This window comes from Hemiscyllium ocellatum, chromosome 27 (assembly GCF_020745735.1).
Source record: "Hemiscyllium ocellatum isolate sHemOce1 chromosome 27, sHemOce1.pat.X.cur, whole genome shotgun sequence".
Lineage (NCBI taxonomy): Eukaryota > Metazoa > Chordata > Chondrichthyes > Orectolobiformes > Hemiscylliidae > Hemiscyllium > Hemiscyllium ocellatum.
In genome coordinates, this window is record NC_083427.1 from 997,287 (window position 1) to 1,024,824 (window position 27,538).

The window sequence follows — 27,538 nt, forward strand, 5'->3', positions numbered from 1 at the left end:
AGATAAGTGTTAGGTTCAAGGAATTTGGCTCCAGAAGGAGGGAATTTCACAGAAACAGTGTGTACATTATACAACAGCAAGGCGCGAAACATTTTGAAAGCTAATTTTAGGAAAAAAATGAGGTTATGGGAATTAAGAATAAGATTTCGGCGATAAAATAGGCGTGAACTGTTCATTTCTACACCCTGGTGAAATTCTGACAACTGTGATAGTACACACAGTTCGAAGGTGGGGAATTGATCTATGTGTGCTGCCAAACTGTACAACGTGTTGGCGAGAACCCGGGAAACAGCCTGATGATTCGAGCTGGACCATTTAGAAGAAATTTGAGAAGACGTTTGTTCATCTAAAGAGTGGTGAGAATGTGGATTTTATTACCGCAAGAAGTAGTTGATACTGATATATTGAATGTGTACAACAGGCGGCGAGATGTAGCACTTTGGAGGGAACAGGATAAAATGTTGTGGGGAGAAAGCAGGATTAGGCTATTGATTTGGACGATGAGTAGGATCATGAAGAATGTCAGAGCAGGCTCGAAGGTCTGAATGGCCTGCTCCTGTTCCTATCTTCTATGTTTCCATTTTTCGAGATAGTAGAGATTCTACTTGAGGAAGGAACAATTTTGCTCCCTCAAGTACTTGACCAAGGCCTCCAGATTCCTTTTGTCTCTGGTGTGTAAACGCACTTCTGTTGACTTTTCAAAATCACAATGATATCAAAATGAAAAGCTTGCTCAAAATTATTTCCTGATTATTACATGAGATCAAATTGTCTCGTTAGCAAGAAATGTAAAACAGATTATTGGAAATAAATCATTAATATTTCAATATTTGGTTTTTGTTTTAATATAGAAAGAAATGCTTTAATAAGTAGATGGGTTTAGGGCGCCGTATACAGAACGTCGAGTCTCGGAGGCTGAAAGTACATTGATTAGTTTTTGGACAGTTGAAATGAGGAATTCTTCAGAGGCTAGTGCATCAACACAAATGTCTCACACGATTTCAGCTCGAGGAAATGTAAGAGTTCGAGTTGAGTGAAGCCATTGAGAGGTTGAGGACAAGGAAGAGAATTCTGAAATCGAGGGATTGCTTGACATGACCAATTACATCACAAAGCAGAGAGCCGGTCCTATGTACTTGGCCTGAGATTAAGACATTGCAGAAGGTGATTAGAAGACCCAAAGTTAGAAAGTGGGAGTTTGGCCAGGGAAGCATTTTCTAGATTGTACAAATTTGTCTTAATGTTTGAACAGTAGATAAGGTCCCCGTCAAATCAGACAGTGAAGTTAGATACAAAAATAGGTTGTCTTAATGAGGAAGTTGAGTGGCGACCATTTAGAGGTTTATAAAATCATGAGAACAATGTATAAGGTAAATATCAAAGTATATTCCCGAAGGAATATGACTCCAAATCTAGAATGGATAGTTTTAAGGATTGAAAGGAATCTGTGGTTCAGGTTTTTTTTCTGCACAGAGCGTGGTGTGTATATGAAATGACCTTCCAGAGAAAGTGGTAGAAGTGGTACTGTAACAAAATTTAAATGATTTTCGGAAGGTAAATGAAGAGGAGATGGACAAAGTATCAGTAAATGAAGAAGGCCCTTGGAATGCTTTCCGTAATTGGTCAGTGCGCTGAGTATGAGTTAGTAGGTTATGTGACAGCTGTACAGGATATTGTTTCGGTCGCTTTTGGAATATTGTCTGTAGTGCTGGTCTCCCTGCTTTGGGAAGGACGTTCTGAAATTTGAGAGACTTCAGAAAACGAGTTACAAGGATGTTTCTAGGGTTGAAGGTGTTGAGCTATAGGAGACGATGAATTGACTGGGATTATTTCCCTTGGTGCGTCAGAAGCTGATTTGTGACCTTATCGAAGTTTATAACATTATGAATGGTAATGAGAACTGAAATAGACAATGTATCTTCCCCTGTGTGAGGAAGTCCAAAGATGGAGGTTGAAGGATCAAGGTGAGAGTGGAAGATATGAAAGACTTCTAAATGATATGTTTTTTCTCACTGAGGATGGTGAGTTAATGGATTGAGCTACCAGTTGGAGGTTTGATTGAAATGTTTCTTTCTGCTCCTTGGACTCCATCAGTAGAACAAGTGTGGATCTCACCTCAAGGTTAAATATGATGCTGACATTACAACATGATGTTCTGATACAATAACATGATTTTTTGGGTATTATTTGAGAGTAAGCGATTGTACATGACATCACCGAAACAATGTAGCCATCTATATGCAAGAGAGTAAGTCTTAATTTGTAATTTTAGGCAGACAGCCTTCTCCACCAGTCATCAGTCTACACTACTCTGCAACTGAAGAACAGAGGGCAAACGGATTTCTTCAGCTGATTTGTCTCATCACTGGATACTATCCTGAAGGAACTGTAGTGACCTGGCAGAAGAACGGAAATACCTTAAATTCTGGCTTTACAACTACATCTCCAACGAAAACAGCGACCAGTGATTTTAGCTCTACAAGTTTGCTTAAAGTGTCCCTGCAGGAATGGAACAGCGGCTCTGTGTACATCTGTCAAGTTTCTCATTCTGCTTCCAACAGTAACCAGAGAAAAGAAATTAGTTCAACATCGGGTAAGAAAACTAAAAAAACTCACAGACTCACATTCATAAACGTAATCAGTTTTGTAATAAATATTAGACAAGATGGAAAATTATTTTGTTGGGTTATTACTGTGAATGAAACATTCTTGAATTAGTTGCAGTGAGTAATATCAATAGGAATTTGTAGTCCAGAGAAATGTTACAGCAAAAATAAGTCGAAATGAAACAGGTACCTAAACCCGCTCTTTCAAAAAAACAGTGGAGAATAACATCAGAAATTATTTCCCTTTGCTCTGTATAGGTCTGACTGAAATAACCAAACTTTTAGATTAGATTAGATTAGACTAGACTTACAGTGTGGAAACAGGCCCTTTCGGCCCAACAAGTCCACACCAACCCACCCATACCCCTTACCTAACACTACGGGGAATTTAGCATGGCCAATTCACCTGACCCACACATCTTTGGACTGTGGGAGGAAACCGGAGCACCCGGAGAAAACCCACGCAGACACGGGGAGAATGTGCAAACTCCACACAGTCAGTCGCCTGAGGCGGGAATTGAACCCAGGTCCCTGGCGCTGTGAGGCAGCAGTGCTAACCACTGTGCCACCGTGCTGCCGTGAGCAAACCTCTTAATTGACAAGTTTAGGCAGAGTTTCTGGATATTCTCAGAATTAAAAATTCTTTTGCAACGTGGTAATCCCCCGCTTTTGCTTATTTTCCAAATCAATTCAGAGCAGCAAAATAAAGTTTTGACAATGCACACACTTCATTACAAAGGAATCATTTTCAACAATGCGTATTTGTAAAGCTGTCGCTAGTGAGGATTTAGTATTGTCTGTTGCTGATTGCTGCCACGCAATTGTAGATAGGATGTATTGGGGGGACAATGTTCAGAGTAGCTAAGTAGAGAGATAAGGTGTCTGGTGGAAAGAGATAGAAATTTGTTATTGGAAGGGGTTCTACAGAATGTTTATTTGGAACATTTATTATATAGATCATCATTTAGACAGGACTTTAAAATACCTATCGGTGATAATGATCTCATTGACCTTCTGTGCTTAAAATGCATCGACTGTCACGATGTGGTAAATTTTCTCTGTCTCTACCTGTCTACCTTGCTCTAGAACTCCTGTTTTATTCCTGTCAGTTTTTTTCCTCTGTCTTTGTCTATCTATCTGTCTGTCTCTGCTTCCTCTGATCGCTGTCGTTCTGTCACTTCATCTTTGTTTTCACTGATCATGTGTCTATGTCTCGGTTTCTATGTACCTCTACGTCTCGGAATTATTTCTACTTTCGTCTTCTTGTTTCTGCAAGTTGGAATCATTTTTCGTGCATCAATTACTGTTGCTCCTTTTGCTTCTCTTAGGATTTGCACCTGTAGGTGTCCAATCCTCTATTTCTTATCTTCTTTCCCTCTAGCCTCTCCGTCCGTCTCTGGCTAGCTTCTCTGATCTGTCATCTCAAGCTCCCATTCACTAGCTTTATATCTCTATATCTATACCTGACTCACAGTTTGTCTGTCTCTGAATCTGTCTCTATGAATGCTCACTTCACGGACCCACACGAAACACTTCATTTATCCAAATCTTTCTCTGACTTTCCTTATTGCTTGCTCTGTTTCTTAATTCTATTGGCAGAAGCAAATGATGCAAACCAACAAACCTGAAAAGATGCAATGGCGCTTCATATTTGTTGTGTGTGCATATACATGTGTGTGTGGATATATATATGTGTGTGTGTGTATATATACACACACACACACAAGCATTAACACACAAACAAACACAAGACTCATGAGAAAGAGAGAAAGAGGGAGAGAGATGGTTGCATTTTTCATCCCTTCCTTGTTCACTGATTTTGACATTCTTGTTGCACGCCTGGTCACATTATTGAATCAGGGACCAGAATCTGAATCTCTGATTTCTCTCTGACAGAGATAGCTGTATTATTAAGGGAGCCATTGGTTGAAGAAATCTGGATCAATAAAAGTGCCATTCTGGTTTGCGAAGTGCATTCAACAGTTGCCAGTCAGGTAGTTATCTCTTGGATGGTGGATGGAAAGGTGCGGAATGAAGGCGTTCAAATTGAAGCAGCGAACAGAAACCAATATGTGACAATCAGCCGCTTGACTAGCACTGTGGACGAGTGGCAGAGTGGGGTGGAATACACATGTTCTGCAAAACAGGATCAATCATCACCCGCAGTATCAAAACGAACAAGAATGGCAAGAGGTTGGTGACAAGAACTATGTATTTGTACATGTCATTTTATGAGCGAGGAAATACTAAAAATGTATGTACTTCTATTACAGTTAAATCAATGAAGACATATATCCGCCTCCTGCCTCCATCACCAGAAGAAATTCAGAACAGCAGCTCTGCTACTCTCACATGTTTGCTGAGAGGATTCTATCCTGACAAAATACGCGTTTTCTGGGAGAAAGATGGAGCTTCTGTCAACGAGAACATCACCAATTTCCCCACTGCTCTGGAACAGGACCTGACCTACAGCGCACGGAGCCTCCTCATTTTACCTGCAGCAGAATGGAAGAGTGGCGCAAAATACACCTGTACTGCCTCGCATCCACCTTCACAGTCCACTGTGAAAAGGGTCATCAGGAGCCCGAAAGGTAAGGACAGTGTTCTAGCAACCATGGTCAACATTAACACTTTGTGTTAAATATCAACAGAACATGAAATCTTAACTAAACATTCTAAGGTTCCAGCAATTTTAAAATACACAAGATCTTTTGGAATGAAACACCTTTAGCACACTGCACATGGCTATGAGGTAAACAGGAGAAGCAAAAACATCCAACAAGCGCATGGTCTCAAGGAGTGTGAAGCCTGCTGATATTAAAAAAGGAAGGAACCTCCTGTGGCGCATTGCCCTCTTGTGGCATCCTGGACCAAGATGCTTGTGTTTACTTGCCACCTCCTCCAGAGTTGTGTGTTGAGTTATCTGAACAGGTTGACGAGAAAAATAGGTTAACTAAAAACTTATGTTAAGAGAAAGGGCTGAAACACAAGATTAATGTTTGAAGGCGTGTTGTCTTTCGAGAACAATGAAATTTGTTGAGAGGATGATTGTGTCGAAATGATTTTATGTTTTGCTTGCTTCTGTCACTGCTTCATGCTCCTCCTTTGATACCAGCTCGAGCGGTTGCTGACAGTCAACTGAAAGGTACTTAGAAATGCAAACATTTGTCGACGAGTAGAATTCATGCACATGAATTAACGTGTGCATTGGAAGGATTATATTATTCAGCCCTTTGACCATGGAGGTCACATGGAGGGCAGTGACAATGGATGTTGTAGATTACCGATGGACAGAGGTAAGATGCAGCCCTGGATTGTGGGTGCCAAGTGGAATTTAATGCGGAAAGCTGTGAGGTGGTTCACTCTGGAAATAGTTAAATGAGTCAAGTGTTCAAGGGGCACATGGTGAGATTTTTGGTGGTGCAGATGAGCAGAGGGATCTCAATGTCCATGTGCAGAGATCCTTGGAAGTTGCCACCCATGTTGATGGAGTTATTAAGAAGACTTACGCTATTTTAGTTTTGATTGGTAGAGGGAATGAGTTTCGGAACCATGAGTTCATGTTGCCTCTATGAAAAACTCTGGTGCGGCCACAGTTGGAATATTGCGTACAGTTCTCGTCACCACACTATAGGAAGGATTTGGAAGTTTTGGAAAGGGTTCAAAGGAGATTTACTGGGATGCTGCCTGATACCTCTTATGAGGAAATGCTGATGGACTTGAGAATGTTTTCGTCAGAGTGAAGAAGTTTGGGATGTGACTTCATTGAGATATATAAGATAGTCAGAGGCTTAGATAGGGTGGACAATGAGAGCCTTTATCTTCGATTGGCCATGGACAGCACGCAGAGACATAGCTTTAAATTAAGTGTGATAGACATGGAGGTAGTTCCTTTCCTCACAGAGTAGTAGGGGCATGGAACGCATTGCCTGCTACAGTACTTGACTCGCAAACTTGAAGGGCATTGACATGGTCATTGGATATGGATATGGACGAGAATGGCATAGGGTCGGTTAGATTGGCTTCAGGGTAGTTTTACAGGTCGGGGAAGCATCGAGGCCCGAAGGGCTTATACTGTGTTGTAATGTTCCATTTTCTAGATGATTAATTTTATTCTGATCAGTTTTTATTTAAAATTCCATTCCCGCCTCTATCACTAAATTGTATTAGCTGAAAGGTTTTGAAAAAGCAAGACTATTTGGATGGAACATAAAATATGAACCACCTATTGAGGAAGAAATGGTAATAGAGCGCGACTGAACTCAGGTTGCGAATCGACAAGTTCATGTTAACAGTCTGCTTGATTGAACAGAGATACAGCAGAAGAGATGAACTCAGGACAGCCAGAGGAAAAGCAAGGATTTGTAGTGAAGAGTTTGGAATGCGAGACAGTAATATTAATCAACAAGGGAGTAGTTTTTGCAATATTCTCCCGCCCAGACAACCTGACCGAGGCAATGACATAACAGAGGAACTGCATAAGCTTTGCAATATGCGCACAAAATAGAATTATGCCGTTCGAACTATAGAATAGACATGGAGCATCATTCCTCACAAATATTATTGAAACTTTCAGAGATAACCCGATCTGTGAATTTTGTAATTGTACTAAAATTTAAGGTAACAATACAAACAGAACATTCAAGAACCTTCTTTTCATTTGTACTTTACGTTATGCACTAAGAAAGTAACTGTTATTGTACTAAGAGCAACCATTTTTCCTTTAGCAATCTAGGAGCATGCTTTCCCCTACGTTATGCATTCCTTTAAAATTATCACGATTCTGAACAAGTGTTAGTTTTGTCTATTCCCAACACCAGAGTTGAGAACTGAAAGACATGTGCTCACAATATTTTAGATTTCTTCACTTAACACTCTTCAAAGATGAGTAATATGAAAAACATCTCTTGAATGGGTCCTTGACTGAAACTGAATCATGCAGCAAGTATCTTTTATTTTCAAATAAAAACCTGCCGAGGAAATAGGCAGCAAAATCAGTTGAAAGGATGCAATCAATAAAAATGCAGTTTGATACCAATTTCTCAATTTCTCCATGAGTTTTTCTGACACAGAGCAAATAATGTTAGCTCATGTACAGCGGCCACATATGATATGTGTTTGCTCGTCTGGGATTGGATTCCGATAAATGCAGTTCATGTGGCAGCAATTGTCTTCTGACATTGGTAACTGCAATAGGTGAAAATGTGCAGCACTCGAATGGAGACATTAGGCCTCAGTATACCCAAGGCAGAGCAGTTTCCAAATTGTTCAAGATTATATCGGAAATATTACTGAAGGCTTATCCATAATATTCAGAGTGAATGCAACCAATACGAAAAGGAGGACACAGCATCTGATTAACTAAGCCTAAACGGTCTCAGAAAACAGATAACAGATCGCAGTAAGTAAAACTATTTCCAACTCTAGTAGTGTTTTGGAATTGATTTCGATATCGCGGCCTGAAAACATGCATTCTTTTCTGTTTCGAGGTGATTGCCGTCAGACAGATATTGTGGTCCATCTACTGAAACCTCCGTTCCAAGAGATTTGGACGCAAAAGACAGCGACCATTGTGTGTGAAATTGTTTACAGCAACTTAGAAAACATCAACGTTTTCTGGCAGGTGAATGGGGCTGAAAGAACAAAAGGAGTCAAGACAGAAAATCCTATTTGGAACGGAAGTAAATTCACCATTTTGAGCAAACTTAAAGTCATTGCGTCAGAGTGGGACAGCGGTGCTGAATATGTTTGCTTGGTAGAAGACAGTGAATTACCAACACCAGAGAAAGCTTCTCTCAAAAAGAAAATTGGTAAGTCGGGATAGTACTGCAATAACAACAAAATAGAATTGATTTCGGAAGTCTGAAATGAAAAAAAAAATATTTCGAAGAAACAGAGCAGGAATGGCAGAATCTATGGAGAGAAGAATAGGGTGAACGTTTCCAGTCCAGTATGTAACTTCCTAAAAATAGTAATTTATAATATTTTGATATAAGCCTGACTCATACAGTAGTTGAATGGAATAAAAAATCCTGTCAAACCATTAATGCGTTCCAGTAAATTCCCCCTAAGTCAGCAGCAGAAAGTGGCTCACTGGTTTGCACTGCTGCCTCAAGGCACAGGTTCAAATCGAACTCTGTGTAGAGGGTTCCCAAGTTCACGTGGGCTTCCATTGCGAGCTCCAGTTCTCGTCGACTATGTGCAAGTTAGATGGAATGGCAATGGGGTACGTGCTTTTGTCGGGAGTGGGTCTTGGAGGGATGCTCTTTGGCGTTTGGGTAGGGACTTGTTGGGCCGAATGGCTTGTTAAAACGTTATGAGGAAATCATGGAAAGCCAATAGCCGTGGCTTCTTCTTTACTGAAAATGAGCGTGAAGAACTGTAAGTGGATGAATCATTTGCACTCCACGAATAGCAATCTTTACAAAATGTATGATTGGCCCCAAGATTTAAACCAGCAAAGTAGGGGACATGAAATGCTGTAGCATTCAGAAATATTTGCATAGTCTGACAGATACTAAATAATTTATAAACTATATGCATTACTAGCAATGAAATTCTAATGCAGATGTAAGATGGTCTCAGCTAAACAAACATCACTCTCTTTGCAGACGACCAAATGCGTCTTCCTCAGGTTTATCTCCTGCAGCCATCGACAGACGAGATTGACGCTGAGAATTCAGCGACCCTGATGTGTCTCGTCACCAGCTTTTACCCAGCTGAGATCTACATTGGCTGGATGGCCAATGACACCCTTTTGGATACCGGGTACCGAACCCAATTGGATAGCCAGGCGGGGAATGGTTCCAACTTCGTGACCAGCAGGTTGAGAGTCACAGCGGCGGAATGGAACAATGACACCACTTACTCCTGCTTAGTGGGACACCCATCCCTCAGCCGGGAGTTAATCAGAAGTACAAACAAATCTCATGGTAAACCGACAGCAGTCAATGTTTCAGTCGTACTAAGCGATATTGTTAAAACCTGCACATAACTTGCAGTGATTGACGAACTGTTTTCCATAGATAGGTTCATGTTACTATGGTAATAACTGTTAGAGTAACTGTTTAAGCATTTTCAATTCATTGCATGCATCAGTCACATTTAAGATCAGTGATCACTTTTGTCAAAAAGAAAGTAGCCACTATTCCAAATTGCATCTGTTGGTAAAAGATAATTAAGCTTAGACTCTGAAACGCAAGGAAAGGCTTGTCTTGTAAGTCTGATCGTTCTGACGATCGCTTGAAACGTTCCATCCTGCTACGGCAGGAAAAATAAACCATGTTTAAGTCTGTATGTGGCTCCGATGGTTGTAATAAATGCAGAATGGAAATACTTTGACTTACTTATTCTTGGTTTGCATGTATAGTACTTCCAGAAAGATGATTTTGACCTTGATTGAAATGTGCGTGATACCCACTTGTGAGAAGCCAGCACTGCTGCTTGTTTACACGTGCAGACCTTTAGAGCCACTCGGCATCACTCTGAGTAAACCACACTTATCCTCACCATTTTTGACTGCACTCCTCCATCATGCAGAGCCAATGGGGTATCGCGTGGTAAAATAAAATGATTGAAGATATCGTGGTGTCAACTTGTTCAGTGTGTGAATCAGTTCTCCTCATTGCCCTTACCTTCATGTAGCCAGTCTTGGCAAGTACTCTACGTCCAGTCGTGACGTCCAGTCATTGTCTGTCGTATTTGTGTTGCATTTTCACAAGGATCCATGCTTGAGTCCTCATATAGAGCAGTCTACAAGCATTCCATCACAGATATCATCCGAACAAGCTCAGCCTCCACTTCGACACTGATATCACATAATTCTCTCTAACAACCGTATATTTCTCCTCTGTGTTTGACTAATACATCCTCAGACGTGACATAAAATCAAACAATGCAGAAGCCAAACTCATTGTCCTCTGTTTTGTCGTCAACTCAGGTTCGTCACTCTGTGGTGACAGTTGTTTTCTTTTCTGACTTGAAATTCGACATAAATGGAACATCTAAGTCCATCAATCATCCCAACAGAAGACTGCCATTTTTCTGGTTTGTCTGCATTCACCAAAACCATATGATTCAAACTGACTGTTTCACCCATTCGTTGTCTGCTATGTATCATGCACTCTCTATAGTCTTAAATTTACACCAAACTGAAATACCAGGTATGTGAATTCGCAGCATTTCCCATTTACCCAACACGACTGAACTTTTCAACCATGTCTATTAATGCTTCCCGTGCAAAACGCTTCCTCACTTATCAAAATAACATGCAGTGAGTCAAATTCGTGTTTGGATACCCTTACCTTCATTTAACCAGTCTTTCCATATATTCCATAGTACATAGAATATAGAACATAGAACAATACAGTGCAAAACAAACCTTTCGGCCCGAAATGTTGCACTGACCTATGGACTTTTCTCAGCTCGTCCCCCTACACTATCCCAAAATCATCCACGAGTTTATCTAAGGATTGTTTAAATCTCCCTATTGTGGATGAGTTGACTACCTTAGCAAGTAGGGAATTCCGCGCCCTTACCAGTCTCTGTGTACATCTTTCCTCTGACATCAATCTTAAATCTATCACCCATTAATTTGTAGTTATAATACATTTATCATTCTGATACAGTATGATGAATTTCACTCGTACAGCATCATTACTTCGTCAGTGTAAGAATCGTTGCATTCAACGTCACCCATGTAGAAACTCCACACTAACCCTAAATATTAGCAGGCGAAGTCAGAGTCCACCTGGACAATGAAAGCATCCATTTGAAGTATTATATGTGGATGCAAATCCATTATCAATCAGCTGATTCTATCGTTGGTGTAATAGCGTTATGTCATTTCCTACCTGTGCACCAAACAGACCATTTTCCATGTATCAGTAGGTCTCCCAGCATCTGTGAAGAGAAAGCATTATTATTTTGTTCACGTGACCTTCATTAAAACCAACGAGGAAGGGTCACTCGAAACGAAACGTTATCTCTGAGTTTTCTCCACCGATGCTGACAGTTCGATTGGTGTATAAATAGGTAGGATTTATAAGGATATGGGTCAAGTGCTGGCAGGCGGGACTAGATTGTGTTGGGATATCTGGTTGGCGTGGACGGCTTGGACCAAAGGGTCTGCTTCCGTGCTGTACATCTCTATGACTCTATGACTGTAAGTCATAAGTCCTTCGAGCAATTTTTGCTTTTGTTTCTGATTTGCAAGATCGACAGCTTCTTTTTCCTTTTTTATGTAAAGTGTCATGGCTGAAATATTGCACACAATAAGCCGAAACCAATGCAGCAATCTGGGGAGTTGGTTGGCAGACTTGTGTCTAGTTTCAACTGCATCTACGATGCCTCTTCTCCAAAAAAAAACTACATTTTAACATGGGAGGAAAAAATCTTTAGCAAAACATTTGCAACATTCCGAATCTGCAAGGCACAAATTTCACATTGGCTATTCTGATTCGAAGTTTTTCGTGAGGTTATGTGTTCTGATTAGTTTATGAGGGAGGAATGCAAAGGATTGTGGTTCTGAAATGTATGCATGAACACGAAAGCCTGCACCATTGGTCAGGTGTAAGATAGCACGCTCAGGTAACCTGCTTTGGTAAACATACATGTCTGAACAGCTGTTCATGAATATGATGACATTTTTTGACATTCAGCAGTTTTCGCAGTTTCAGGACATGCGATACTTATTCTCAGTAGATTGTATCTCCACATGTGACACTCTGCTTTGCTCTTCAATGTGACATAACTCCATGTTGAAAGGCATATCTGTGCGTGGATAGATCTGTTCAACGTGATGTGACAACTGTTCATGCTGGATTGGTGATTGGAGAGTTCATTTTCAATTGTCTGTTCTGTGTATCTGTACATGAGGCTGTCTCTGAGTGGGAAAATTTCAAAACAAGTTTTGTTTTTGATGAGTTTCCCCGTGGTAGGCAATTACACAAAATATTGAGGCATGGGATTGAGCGTGCTTTCACGGTTTGGATCAAAAATTGGCTAGCTGAAAGAAAAAGGTGGTGTTTGATGGGAAATATTCTTCTTGGAGTTCAGTTACTTGTGGTGTACTGCAAGAATATGATTGGGGTCCACTGCTGTTTGTCGTTCTGATATATAACCTAGATGCGGCACAGAAGGATGGCTTAGTAAATTTGTGGCTGACACTAAGTTCGGTAGACTTGTGGATGGTGCCGAAGGACCTTGTGGATAACAGAGAGACATAGATAAACTATAGAGCTGTGCTCAGATGCGACAAATGGAGTTTAATGCGGGAAGGTGTGACGTAATTGACTTTGGAAAGAATAGAAGGAATAAAGAGCACTGGGCTAACAGTAAGATTCTTGGTTGTGGAGAGGAGCAGAGAGATCTCAGTGTCCATGTACGTAGATACTTGAAAGTTGCCACCCATTTTGATTGGGTTGTTATAAGGCATACAGTGTGTTAGATTTATTATTTTGTGTTTCAGAGTCACACGGTCATGCTGTAGTTGTGAAAAACTCTGGAGTGGCCGCAATTGGAGTATTTTGTACAGTTCTAGTAACTGCATTATAGGAAGGATGAGGTAGCTTTGGGAAGGGTTCAGACGATATATACTATGACTTTGCCCGGTTTGGAAATGAGACCTCATGAGCAAAGTCTGACCGACTTGAGGCTGTTTTCATGAGAGAGAAATAGGTTGGAGGTGACTTAATTGAGACATACAAGATAATCAGAGAGTTAGATAAGGTGGACAGTGAGAGCGTTTTTCCTCGGATAGCAATGGCTCCCTCGAGAGGACATAGCTTTAAATTGCGGGATGATAGTTTTTGGACAGTTGTCTGAGGTAGTTGCTTTACTCAGAAAATAATAGGGGATTGAACGCACTGCCTGCAAGAATAGCAGACTCGCCAACTTAATGACACTTAAATGGTCATTGGCTCGGCATATGGACGAGAATTGAATAATATAGGTTAGATATACTTCAAATTGATTTCACAGGTCGGTGCTGCATTGATGGGTCTGTACTGCTCTATAATCTTCTATGTTCTGTGTTCTTTTTGGGATATGGTTCTGCAGTGGCTGTTTTGTTGTATATTAGAAAGACTGTGCTGTATGATGTCCAGCTATTCCGTACTGGTGGGAGTGTCAGTAACTAGAGCAGATTCATCAGGTCATGTAATGGGGTATCTATCCATGTCAGAAACTACCTTTGAATTGAAAAATGCTGCTGCTACTAACATAGAATCTCTACATGTACAACCTTGCGTGACATGATGAAAATACAAACAGCGAAGCCGTTTGTGTGGCATCTGTTCATGCTAAAAAAAACCCTCATTTACTGAGGGTTCCATGGCATTACATGTTGGTTAGTTGTTGAAATGTGTTAGCCACCATTCTATGTCAGCTATTTGAAGCATCCGGTTTCGATAGACAGAACTGAAATAAAGTTTGGGAATTGCCTTCTCTCTACTTCTCAATTTCACAGTCGAGATTCACTGTGCCAAAATATCTGCTTGCCATCGTAACCCGTCACTTCCATTGTTCTCTCCTCAGGAATTCGATAGCAACTCACCCAACTCCACTGAAGTCTTGTTATGAATTGCATATGCGTAAACTAAACTGATTTGCTTTTGGGATGCGACAGATGCCACTTGCAGCAGTTGCTGAGAACACACAGCAGGTCAGTTCAAACCTAAATGGCATTGATAGACTAAAAGCCTGGACGTGAGCTTTGAATACATTCTGTGAAGCCGTTTATTCTGTGACAAGTACGACACTTCTGTGATCATGATTATTTTAGATGAAATGTCCAAATGCCTGAATACATTATGAGCACTAACTTCTTCACATTAACTATACTGGTGTGAATTCAAGATTTCTTTATGACAGACTTTATATTAGCATTAATTAAGGTTTCATTAATTTGACACTATGCAAGATTTCCAGCAGTTTCAGTGGCAATTAACTACGTGGGTTATGATAAGAAAGCAAGGAGGCTCCAAACTGATATGGACAGTCTGTTCCCGGGGCAAGAAAAGATCAGATGGATTATTTTGTAGATTAAGTACAAGTTTATCCTCTTTGGCATTACGGCCTTCAACGAGGAGTATCTCTGAAAAGCCAGGAGAATGGGAAATGTTAATGCTAAAAGCGAATTGAGAGTCTGATTATATTAGTTCTTGAAATCTAACAAATGCAAGAAAGAGATAGAATGCTAAGAGGGTTGGTGTGAAGACAACAATCAATAAAACGAAGGAGCCGTGCATTGCCTTGTGGAAGTGAAGCTGATGGCATGCCCTTGTCTGTATCAATAGTGCCGAGATGAGGTTCGTCCACAGTGTCAAGGTTCTGGAAATGATTACGACCAACAACCTGTCTGGTCTATCCATGTCGTCTCAATGTTCAAGAAAACAAAAGAGCATATCTACTTCCTCAGGTGGCTGAAGGCAATTTGATATGTCCACAAGCGCTCTTATCAATTTTCACAGATGCACCATAGTCAGCCTTCTCTGTGCATGCATCATAGTGCGATTTGGCAACAGCTTCTCCCATTACCACCAGAAACTACAAGAGTCATGAATACAGCCCCGTCCATAACATAACCCAGACTTCCAGCATTGAAGACGTGTTGATTTTCCAATCTCTTGAGAAGCCAACAATTGAATCAAAGACCGCTTTCACTCCTGCTCTGTTTTCTTCCAGCCTCTTCTATCAGACAGAAGACATAAAAGCTTTTGCACATGTGCAAATAGATTCAAGAATAGCTTCTTCCCTGCTGCTATTAGATTCCTGAATGGAACTCTCAAATGTTACATTTCATGTTGATCTCGCTCTGTGCCTCTTATCTGCAGCTGTATCGTTTTATGTTCGCTCCGTCCGAGGACCCTGCATACTTTGTTTGGTATGATCTGCCTACACTGCACGAAAAACAAAACATTTCACTGGACCTAGGTATGTGTCAATAATAATTCCAATCAAATCAAATTTATTGGAAAGCAAAGAGCAGCAGCTATGTTTTAAGGAGTTCAATCGCAAGGAAATTTGAATAAGAATACATGCATTGCTTCAAATTTGTAGAATTGCTAAGATTGCACCGAGACATAGTGCAAAATCTATTACCTTCACTTAAGTTAGGATGCAATTTCCTTTCAAATGAATTGTGATGGATATCCAGATGACAAACTTGTGAGATTGTCGGACCATCCCATGAAACGACTATGAAGAGACTGCTCTAATAGTTTGAGCTAATCGAATAATGAGAGATTGACCGAGCATGTGCATGACGGTGTACGGTTGGTGTTTGTATTTAATGACTTTAGTGGCAATGTGGATGCATGGAAAAATTACTCGAGGTAGGCGATCCAATGCTGTCGAGAATGGTGAATCAGGATCAAGGGGTGGGACGGCCTGCTCCATGCTTCCATATTCCTGTCATCTCAACAGCAGAAAGCTACAGAATCGAAGATAATTAAAACAAAAAGGAGAGTAACAAATCAACGAGAGAATGAATAAAATGATGGAAAATTTCAGGCATTCCTAAGTATGTTTTCATTGAGCTATTTCATGGAAGAAGGTGAATAATGAAAGCATTGGGGCGAACAGGAGTGGCCATTGTAACTGTTTCTTACAGAATTTTTTTCTTCACTAAGGAGGGAATTAATGGAAAGAGTGTAATTTTAAAAAAGGATTCTAGTAAAATTTTATATTAAATAATAATGAGAATGAATGTATTGTAGAGTCAAACCTCCTGGAAAGTGCAGATATATTTCGTGGTAAAAGGAACCCAGTGAGGAAATAATAGATGCTCAAAGGATCATTTGCCAATTCTCACGAAATGTATGTGAGGTAGCAGAGAATTATAATTGTAAGTCTACAACTATTCCAGCCTCGAAAATGTCTCGATGTTCGACCAGAAAATTAAAGGCCAGTCCGTTTGTACTCCATGGAGGGCACTTTATGAGAACCAATTATTAAAGGTCAGGTGGAAAGATACTAAGAAAGAGTTGGACTAATCATGGAAAGTCAGAATGCATTTGTGATGTGAACATCGTGTGTTATGAAGTTAAGCGGTTTTTTTGGTGAAATAGCATCAAGGGGACTCTTAGGGATAGTATTTCGGTAATGTCTAAATGGATATAGTGAGGCATTTGCCGAGATCCAACGTAGAAGACTTGTCAGAAAAAAAAGCCCATGAAATAGAAGTGAGTGCCAAGTTTGATCACAAAATTGTGTCACCGACAGGAAGCAATGTTTAACACTGCAGAATGTGTTCCTTTGATTTTTTTTTTACCATTTCCAGTGTTGTATGACACGACTTAGTGTTTTATCGCTTGGCATTTGAGCTGTACATTCATGATATATATTTTAACGTGGAAGTTTTGATTTGGATTTCGTTGATGATACAGAGGCAGTGGCATCGTTTATATTAATGATAATGGCCGTCAAATGCAGCTTTATATTACTGGTTCAGTTCTGATGGTGAAATATGATAATTTGAATTCAGTGTGTAAGTGGGAATATATAAAGTGAAGAGGATGTCAGAAACTTTACAGTATAGTCCATCGGTCCATGTTTGCTGAAGAACAGGTGATGAAATGCGTTAAAAAAGGCATGTGTGAACCATTGAGATGTTTTCCTGCTTTCGATGAAATGTTGAACACAAAATATATTCAATGCTCAAACTCTGTGGTTTGTTGATTGAATCAAACGCAGCAGTTTTGTGTGAAGTCCAAGTCACCAGGTTCGTGGAAAGGCAAAATTGTTCAGGATAGAGGACAACAAGTTATACAAGAATGTTGGGATAAATTTTAAATGGATGTACCATTGTTATTTTCCTCCCAAGACAGGCGGCAGAGTTCCAGCTAAATTGTACAGTACAAAATAATGAGGGGTTTATGTATTTGGGCAGCGAGTTCATGGTATTATTGCGGGGAAGACATAGGGAAATACATTAATGCATTATAGACAAGTAAAGTGATTTTTTACAGTCACATTCTGTAATTAGAACAAAATAATTGATTGTCTTTTAACCAGTGGGTACCTCTAAGGACGACATGTGAAGTAAGGGAGAGAAAAGCATTTCCATCCGATGCTGGGTGCTGTCTGAGATTTGTGTCCTGGTTTGATGGTTGAGACAGAAATCCTCAAGTTATTTGGAAGCAGTTTGGATGTGAAGCTGGGTGTTGTGTGCTTCAGAAATGTTGGATGGTTCTATAGTTCTGCAAAGTTTCATTCATAACGTGATCGCTAAATTGATCACTTCAAACCTGTCAATGGAACTTTATTAGTGGGAGCTGTTTTGAAGTTAGAATGAATCATTTTGGATAAAGTTATCAGTCAGTTGGAGAAATGTGCATTAATTACAGAAATGAAGACATGATTCAAAACAGGAATAAAAGGTGTTCAAATAATTGATTGGTATTTTGACGAGGTAACAAAGTTGAAATGCTGGCATGAAATTACAAGAGGAAGAGAAACAATGCATTTCTAAAATTGTAAAGTCACAGAATACAAAGACAATTGTAAAAGATGACGAAGTTACATAATTGTCAAATGAGATGGAGTATCTATGTTCTTCCGATTTGAAAAAACATATATAGTGATCTGTACTGAACAGGCCACTGGTTAAATCTTTCTATGAGAACTGGCGTTCTCTTCCCCATCCCCAATCGTTGCCCATTTCATGTAATCTTTAATACCTAATTAGCATCTGATTCCACTTTATGCCTATGAGTGTTCTGCGCCGAGTGATATCAAGTGTAATTATTTTAGATGGATTTACTTTAATTGTTGTTGGTACCAAGAGGCAAGATATTAGTTGGTGGTCACTAGATGCTGTTGTCATCCTCACTTTTTTCTCCGTACGTGAAAAACACAATTCTATGGGATTTTAATACATTTTACAGATCCATCGATGCACAGATTCATAACAGCACAGAAAAGACCCTTTGCTCCATCGTGCCTCCTCCAACGTGCACGAAACATGCACTAATTGCAATTTCCTGCACTTGTCCCATATCCTTGAATATTGTGATGTTTGAAGTATATTTCCATTTCTTCCAAGTTGGCAAGGTTTCCAGCCAATGTGAGAAGTTGTTGGCAGTTAGGAACAAGGGAAACTTGAAGACCTTCTACAGGTATATCAGGAATGCAAGAATGACTGGAGTAAGATTAGGCCAATCAAAGATGACTTTGTAAAGTTGTGTGTGGAATTTGAGGACATAACTGAAGCACTTAATGAATACTTTTCGTCAGTTTTCTCGTTGGAAAAGGGAAATGTTTGTGAGAATGCAGACTAGAAGAATTGATGGGATTATGCTTGACAAAGTGGAAGTTTTAGCAATTTTGGAAGATCTGCAAATAGTTAAGACCCTTGGCCAGGTGGGGTTTATCCTCGAATTCTCGGGGAAACCAATGAACAGGTTGCAGAGCCCTTTGCTTCGATCATTATGTCACCATTCCTGAAAAGAGTAGTGCCAGAAAACCGGATGATAACAAATGTTGTTCCCTTGTTTAAGAAGGAGAGTCGGGACAACCCTGATAGTTATAGGCCAGTGAGACTTACAGTGGGTTATAAGAGATACGATATATGATCGTCTGGTAAAGAATGATTTGATTAGGGATAGTCAACACGGTTTTGCGAACTGTGGGTCATGTCTCACTAACCTTATTGAGATCTTCGAGATGGTGACAAAGCAGATGGATGAAGGTCAAGAGGTTGATGTGACGTATTTGGACTTCAGTAAGGCGTTTGATAGGATTCCACGTGGTAGTCTATTGCACAAAATATGGAGTCGGGATTGAAGGTGATTTAACGGTTTTGATCAGAAATCGGCTGGCTTAAAGAAGATAGAGGATGGTGTTCGATGGGAAATGTTCATACTGGTTCTTGGTTATCAGTGGCATGCAGCAAGGGTCTGGTCTGGAGGCACTGGTGTTTGTCATTTTTATAAATGATCTGGATGTGGGCTTTAAAGGAGGAGTTAGTAAATTAGCGGATGACACTAAGGTAGGCAGAGTTGTGGTTAGTGCCAAAGGATGCTGTGGGCTATAGAGGGACACAGTTAAGATGCAGAGCTGGGCTGAGAAGTGTGAAATGGAGATTAATGTGGAAAAAGTGTGAGGTGGTTCACTTCAAAGAAGTAACGGGTATACAGAGTACTGGGCTTGAGATCAAATGTTTGCCAGTGTAGATGAACCTGGTCGGTGTCCAGGTGCATAAATCCCTGAAAAATGTCACCCAGTTGGATAGGGCTGTTAAGAAGGCATATGGTGCATTCGCCACAAGATCATGCTTCAGCTGTCCAAGATACTGGTAAGGCTGCACCTGGAATATTGCATGCAGTGCTGGTCACCGCACTATCAGAAGGATGTTGAAGCTTTGGAAAGGGTTCAGAGGACATTTGCTAGGATGTTTCCTGGTATGGAAAGAAGGTCTTTTGAAGAAAGGCTGAGGGAACTGAGGCTGTTTCCATGGGAGAGAAGAAAATTGAGAGGTGACTTTATCAAAGTGTATCAGATCATAACATGGTTAGATAGGGTGGGCAGTGAGAGCCTTTTTCCTCGGATGGTGATGGCTAACATGAGGGGACTGAGCTTAAACAGAGGGATGTTAGATTTAGAACAAATATTCGGGGCAGTTTCTTCACTCAGAGATTACGAGGGGCGTGAAATTGCCTGCCTGCAGTAGTAGACTCGACCAAGTTAAGAGCATTTAAATGGGCATTGGGAATACGTATAGATAATAATGGAATGGTGTAGGTTTGAAGGGCATCAGAGTATTTTCACAGGTCGGTAAAGCATTGAGGCCCGAAGGGTCTGCACTGCGCTGTAACGTTCTATGTTCGATGTTCTATGTTACCTCGCCAATATGTGCATTCCAAATTCTCTCGACGTGTTGAATGACACTCTGAACCTGATGCCCCTGTCGTAACTGACTCCTCAACCAAGGGGGGCAGGTGTTCTCTATTAAAACTTTGCATACCTCTCGTAATCGTAAACACGTAAATCATTACCCCTTCTGTCTACTCTGTTTTGAAGAAAATGATCCAAACCCTATCTAGGATCATAACATAGCTCAATTTCTCCATCCCAGGCAACATCCTGGTGAATCTTCCCTCTCTCCCCTCTAATCCTGTCACATCCTTCCTGCCATGACAAGACCAGAACTGGACATCGTACTCCAAACCTGGCCTGACTGACGCTTTGTACAAGTCCAAAATTACTCATTTATGCTCTATGGCACGAAAGATGAAAACAAGTGTGCCTAACAGTACTTCATCTTGTTTCTTCTTCCAAAGCATATTATCTTGCACTTATCAGGGTTAATGATCATGTGTTTTAGGTCTCCAATCACCCAATAGGATTTTCACTATTTACCACTCTTCCAAATGTGGTATCTTCTGCAAGTTTGCTTCATAAACCTCCTCCCCCCACATTTTTATTTGAATGTTTTGTGTATCTAACGAACAATATGGGTCCGTAAACTGCTCCGAGTGGTGTACCGTTTCACACAAGTCTGCAGTGATCCAAACAGCCTTCTATCATTGTCTTTGAGTTCTATTACAGAGCCAGTTTCTGATCTGGCGTGAAAGCTTTCGATCAGGTCCATGTGCTTTAACTGTCTCAAATAATGTACAGTAAGAAGTCTTTCAAAAACTTTGATGCAATCCATATATAAACTACGTCAAATGATCTCCTATTGTCCACACATTTTAGTGTATTTTCAAAAATTTCCAACAAATTTGTTAGGCATGACATCCCTCTGAGAAAGCTATGTTTACTATTCTCTGCCCTCTATTGCCTGTTCTCACAACTATATAGTCTACTCTGTCGTGGAAGTCCCATGATAGAACATTAATTCCTTTACTGAAGTTTACTCAGTCTGACAACGAATGTATCAAATATCACACAACTGTCAGTGCCTTGATATTACATAAAACGTGCCGGGATTTTTTCTTTTGTCGATGTGACTAAGTTTTCAACAAAAAACTTCTCCACTAATTGCAGGTATCCCTGAAATAAAAGAGGACCCGGTAGACTATGACGTCGAAGAAAACGAACGAGAAAATTTCGATGGAGGTGCCAACAGTTCATTATCCATTATGACGTTTGTCGTCCTGTTTATTCTCAGTTCGCTGTACAGCACATTTGTAACTGTGCTTAAGGTAAGAACACATTTTAATAGCTGTGTTACATTCGGCTTTCATAGATGAAATCATGCTCATCTGCACATAATAATGCAGAGCTATTACTCAAAAAATAATAATTTTCTTCAAATTGATCTTGAGTGATTAACTGCCGTCTTGAATAAACGTCCTCATGGGATGATTGCACAGAGGAATGCGAGCACACATTTTAAAAAGGTAAAAAAAGAATAGAAAGAAGTTCAGCACAAATTGTTTCAAATAGTTCTGCATCTCCATGAAGGAATGTGGAAAATATTAATTCATGAATCAGATTAACTAATTAGTTTAGTTTAGATTAGTTTAGTTCAGATTAGTTAATGAATCAGATTAACTAGTGACAGATCAAAGTGAATTTATAGGAAAAGCATCGGTATGAGAGGCGACTTTATTTGCAACATGCAGCATTCTTCCAGATCTTTATAGGATAGATGCAGACATATTTTAAAAATCTATATATATTATGAAACCTGATTCTAGTCCACCACTTGCATTTGGAAGCACGGGTTTTCAGAGCGCTGCTCCTGTGAAGTGTGATTTTTAGCTTTATTCACCCCAGTCCAATACCAAATCCTCGACATCATGCAGAAAGATTGTTTGACTTGGTGGTGTATTAATACAGTCACAGAACGCACAAACGCAATTTCTGCAGAGTTGTGCCGATCTAACTATTCTATTCGCACATTCCAGCATTTGAGTTGTATGTTAGAATTCTTGAAGTACTCATCCATGTAAACATTTAAAGATTAAAAAGTTCTTTTTCTCACATCTACTACCCTCCGAGGCATTACCCTGCAGATGCCCACTACCGTCTGGCTGAACAAATGCTTCATAAAAAATCATTCTGAAACACCTGCCCATCATTTTCAATTATGTTCCTTCTTTACTGAACACCTAATTAAAAGAAATAACAGTTTCCCGTCTACCCTGTCCATGCCACTTGTAGTCATATGCATCTCAACCACGTTCCCCTATCTGGTTTCTCTGTTGTAAAGAACACAACCTGGATGAACAAAGCATCTGCTAATATTTAGAGCTCGCCAGCGCTGCTTAATCTTCTAATAACTCCCTCCACTTAAAAAAATTCCTTGGTGTCGTGTTGTAAACAGAACTACACACAGTAATCCAGCTGTGGACTAAACGAACTTTTGTAAAATTCCAACATAACCGTCCTGATCTCACATCTCTAACATACGTACTGACAAAGGCAAGGGTCCAGAATGTATTCTTAAAAAAAGGCACTCGATATCCACACACCTCAACATCTCCAGCATCTTTTATAAGAGGAAATGGTTCATCACATCACTCCCTATCATGTTTGCACTAATTAATACTGTTACCAAGCATCCTTCTGTACTCTGTGACCATCATCATCAATATCACCATTAGATAATGATGATTGAGTTACCAGTTCAATACATAGGTTTGATGCATCTCAAGAGTTATCCTGTTTCACTGCATTTCGCTCAGAACTAATTTCAGCCACCTTGTGTAATTCACCTTAATAGAAATTCACCATGATCACTGCAACCATGCAAAATCCATTTGATGTTTAAAGTCACGACATCATTTGACTGAATCTGCATAATGCGGAATCTACCACCAAAATATCTTTCTTGCCTTGTGCCCTCTGCAGCCAAACACAAAGTTAAGAATTCGGTGTAACTATAACAGGATATCCCGCTCATTACGTCCCACACATAGCCTTCAATTATTAATCTGTAATCTATTAATGAAATACAGAAGCTCTGAAGAAAGTTCACTGCACCTGCAGCATTAAATCTGGTTTCACTGTACAGATGCTGCCGGAGGTTTTCCATCAATTTCAAAATTTGTTTTTGATTTCCAGTATCCACAGATCTTTAGCTTTTTGAAAAATGAAAATGCTTTGTCTGAGAAAACAAAATCCTGCATGACAATTTTTGGCTTTGCAAACAGGTGAAAGCCTAATTTCACGGGGCAGCCGATTGAAATAGAGAAGAAGATTCATGGATTTTGTTTTGGGAATTTCGAGGAGTTGCCAAGGGCCTTATTATAATTTTAAATAATACACACAGACATATGGTGCTGTCAGTTCATTCTTCCATCTTTGTTCAAGCATTGAATACAGTCTCTCCTGGAATTTCCCACTCTACCTTTAGAAACTTGATTCTCAGCAGATTACCGATATATGCTGCAGAGTGCACTTTCACATTTTGACCTTAAATGGCCTCTGAAACATTTAATTGCCGCAGCATTACTGCATCAGCGATTACATGGTCACCTGCAAGCTCGGTTTTCAGTGAGGCTGTTCCAAGTTGCAAGCAGGATGATGACGTCGAGTGAAAATCAATTCAATTAATTTATTAACTGGAACTCAGAATTTGCTGATGTTTTGTAATCAAATTTGAACTGTCTTTGCCAACTGTAAACAACCTTACATTTGCCCAAAAGAGAGAAAATGCTGGAAAATCTCAGGAAATTTGGCAGCATCTGGAAGGAGAGAAAAGAACTGACGTTTCGGGTCTAAAAGACCCTTTGTCAAAGCTAGAAAGGGGAGAAATAGGGAGGTATTTATACTAGGCTGGGAGAAGGTGCCATTTGTGCATGGCTTCACAAGCAAAGGTAGCAGTAAAGAGGTGATAATGACAGTACAGAGAGAGATTATAGGCTTATTAGAAGCTGAGGCCAGTGCTATGTGACAAAATATGTGGGGGATTGGTTGGGGGAGGGGGTGCGAGATGGAGGGCGGGAATGGGTGAAGCAGAGACAAAATGGGAAACGAGGAGAAGGGTAGCAAAGGGGGAAGAGGAGAGGTAAAAGGTGATGAGAGAGTGGGGAGCGAGAGAAAGAGAGACAATCAAGAAATAAGAGGCACAGAACAGTGAAAAAAAATAGAAAATTAAGATAAATAAAATAATTGAAATTAAATTATGGAGCAAAATGAAAACAGAGGGGTCGAGATGGGATAATCATCTGATGTTGTTGAATTCAATGTTGAGACCGGCAGGCTGTAATGTGCCTAGTCGGAAGATGAGCTGTTGTTCCTTCAGTTTGCATTGAGTTTCACTGGAAAATTGCAGCAGGCCAAGGACAGACCTGTGGGCATTGGAGCAAGATTATGTGTTGAAGTGGCAAGCCACGGGAAGGTCCGGGAACTGATTGCGTACACATATGGCTCCAGAAGCAAAGGTAGCAATAAAAAGGTGATAATGACGGTGTAACTAGTACAAATAATCTCTATTTCTCCCTTTTTTTGATTTGAGAAGGGGTCAGTTAGACTCAAAACGTCAGGTCCTTTCTCTCCTTACAGATTTTGCCAGACTTGCTGCAATTTTCCACCGTTCTCTCTTTTTGTTTTCAGATTTCAGCATCCGCAGTAATTTGCTTTTTTCTTACATTTTCCCATGTGGGTCGTGATCTAACTTTATTTCCTTGTACTCGTTTTATTTGGTAAATTGCCAGAGAATTTCTCTGCGCAGTATTTGCTATGCTACTGAACTTAAATCTCCTCTACAAAACATGAATCTATGCTTCATTTACTTTTCTTCCAAGTCCAAATTTCTCTTTGTACGTTGTTTACTTGAAGAAAGGTCTAACCAGAGATGAGGCTACCTGATCATGGAGTTTTGTCAATCCTTTCCAGATCACAAAACATACCACTCGATTTCATACTGATAGTCTGCGATTTGCCTTTTGTGTATGCTTCAGAATGTTGAACGTTTTTATAGATTTTCTTATCGTAATTATTGGATTTTGCTCTCTGCAGGTAAACTGACCATCACTGATGAAAACAATTACTTCTGACTTCATTGAAAGCTTGTGTGTGAAGCTCCATCAGATGCTGATTAGAAATGGCATTGAATTGAATTTTGCTCTCAATCATATCGGCCCTTCCACGGTATCACTTCAACGTGTATTCTTATGTGATCTCAACTCTGGAATGAGAAATACTTGCATATTCTTGGTCATTAATGTTTGCCTTCACGCTTTCTTTTTTAAGTCTTGGAGTTAAAGAAATTTCATGAAACTGCTACAAGTTGAGGAAATCATTCTTCCCCATTTAAATAAGCTAAAGATGCATCTTTGAAAGTTGCCAATTGTCGGCAACATTTTGAAAAAAAAAGGGTATCCTATGTTCCTCATCTGCTAGACAATACATCTTTGAGAAAGGTAACCAGAGAAACCTTCCAAACAGGCACGCGCTCAAGTATAGCATTCTTATCCAAGAGCATGAGATAGATAAAAGCCTATTAATTTGACAGAATGTCGAGTCATTACTACAGAAGACATAGAAAATGTATTTTCCAAGACTTGGAAACAAATCTACAAGTCTGAATATTTTGCTCCCCACTGTTGTTATTAATTATCTGACAGTGAGAGCCGACATTTCCTCTGTTCAGCATTTTTATTTGCGATAAGTGATAAGGCTATCAATGCTGAGTTTCAGCAATTGCTTCGTTTGCTAGAACCCGCAGTGCGAACGATTGAGAATATCTTAAGGATATTTCGAGATACAGAACCCAGCGAACACTTAATAAAAATACTTGAGTGTAGCATATAATTTGATTCCACCTTGAAAAAGTCGCAGAATTTCACATTCACGTAGAAATTCAATGGACATTTTGTAAACTGCCATTACTATCCATAATACCACATATGTGGAAATGTGTTCACATATAATTGCTTATTTCAAACAACGGTTACGAATTCCCAGAACCATTGTTGTTATGAGACAATAGGTGCACTAAAGCAATTTCGTGAAGGGCGATTTTCAAACAGGGTTCAAATGAACAGTGTTCATTGTCTCTCTCTACTAACAAAAACAAAAGAAGTCTAATTGGCACCAGATACTGTGTAACATCACAGTTAATAATTAAATGACTGATTTCTGTGCTGTTTATTTTGCTGCAAACTTTCCAAGTTGCAATGGAAGTGATTAAATGTAAGAGAATACATTTTGTTTTGAGTGGATCAGAGATTCATTCTTGAAATTAATGAGCCATTCAAACCCATGTAAGCTCTTCTGCTTGCTCAGTACCTTCATTCCATTCCCACATGAGTTTTCAACCCTTTGAGTTAATTTTATTGACAAGACTGCAATTCTTATGATTTTCAAAATAAATGAAGTGTCAGAAGCAGAAGAAACTTGCACTCATTTGTGCAAACTGCAGAAATGTAATGCTGCCAACAATAGATATCACTGTTGTAATATAATTTAGTTATTGCCTTCCTATTCTGTCAAGTCTGTGGTGTGAAATGTACTTGCTGTTATCTACTCCATATTGCCAATCATTTATATGTTGTTTAAATCCTGACCTTCAATCTAACATGTTTTCAAAATGTAATGTTATTCAGTTTGTTCCACTGATGACGTCAGTATTCACATATTTTTGCCTCATAAATGATTTTCCTTTTGCAAATAAAATCTGTTTTTAATTAAGCAACTGATGTGCAGAGCTTTATTCATTTACTTTCAAAGTTTGCTGGCCGTAACAATCGTCAGATTTAATTGAAACTCAGTCCTGTAAAGTGGGAAGCATTGACACTATCAAACTTTATTGCCCATCGACAAACTCTCCTTGCGAGATCATACGTTTTTATCTGCTACAATCTCTGTTAGATAGGGGACTGCAAAAGCATGTCAGGTTGTTAACTGATTTGAAGGGGTATTGGCAGGCACTGTTTGATCCCTTGCAATGTATATCCTTGTATTTATGCAGAGTAGAGCGACGAGGTTTGACAATTATCATGTAACAAAGATGAGGGTTAAAACGTCATTGAATT

At 39.7% G+C, this 27,538-nt stretch overlaps 1 gene segment (V, D, J or C); it reads left to right on the forward strand.

The window, feature by feature from the left end:
• LOC132828675 (Ig heavy chain C region, membrane-bound form-like) overlaps positions 1–25,570 on the forward strand; it is a 37,197-nt gene extending 11,627 nt beyond the window's left edge. The window contains 7 exon segments of the C gene segment in view: positions 2,273–2,593; positions 4,503–4,799; positions 4,880–5,197; positions 8,096–8,416; positions 9,218–9,538; positions 21,597–21,754; positions 25,521–25,570. Of these exon segments, the coding sequence occupies positions 2,273–2,593; positions 4,503–4,799; positions 4,880–5,197; positions 8,096–8,416; positions 9,218–9,538; positions 21,597–21,754; positions 25,521–25,529 (1,745 nt within the window).
• The last annotated feature ends 1,968 nt before the right edge of the window (positions 25,571–27,538 follow it).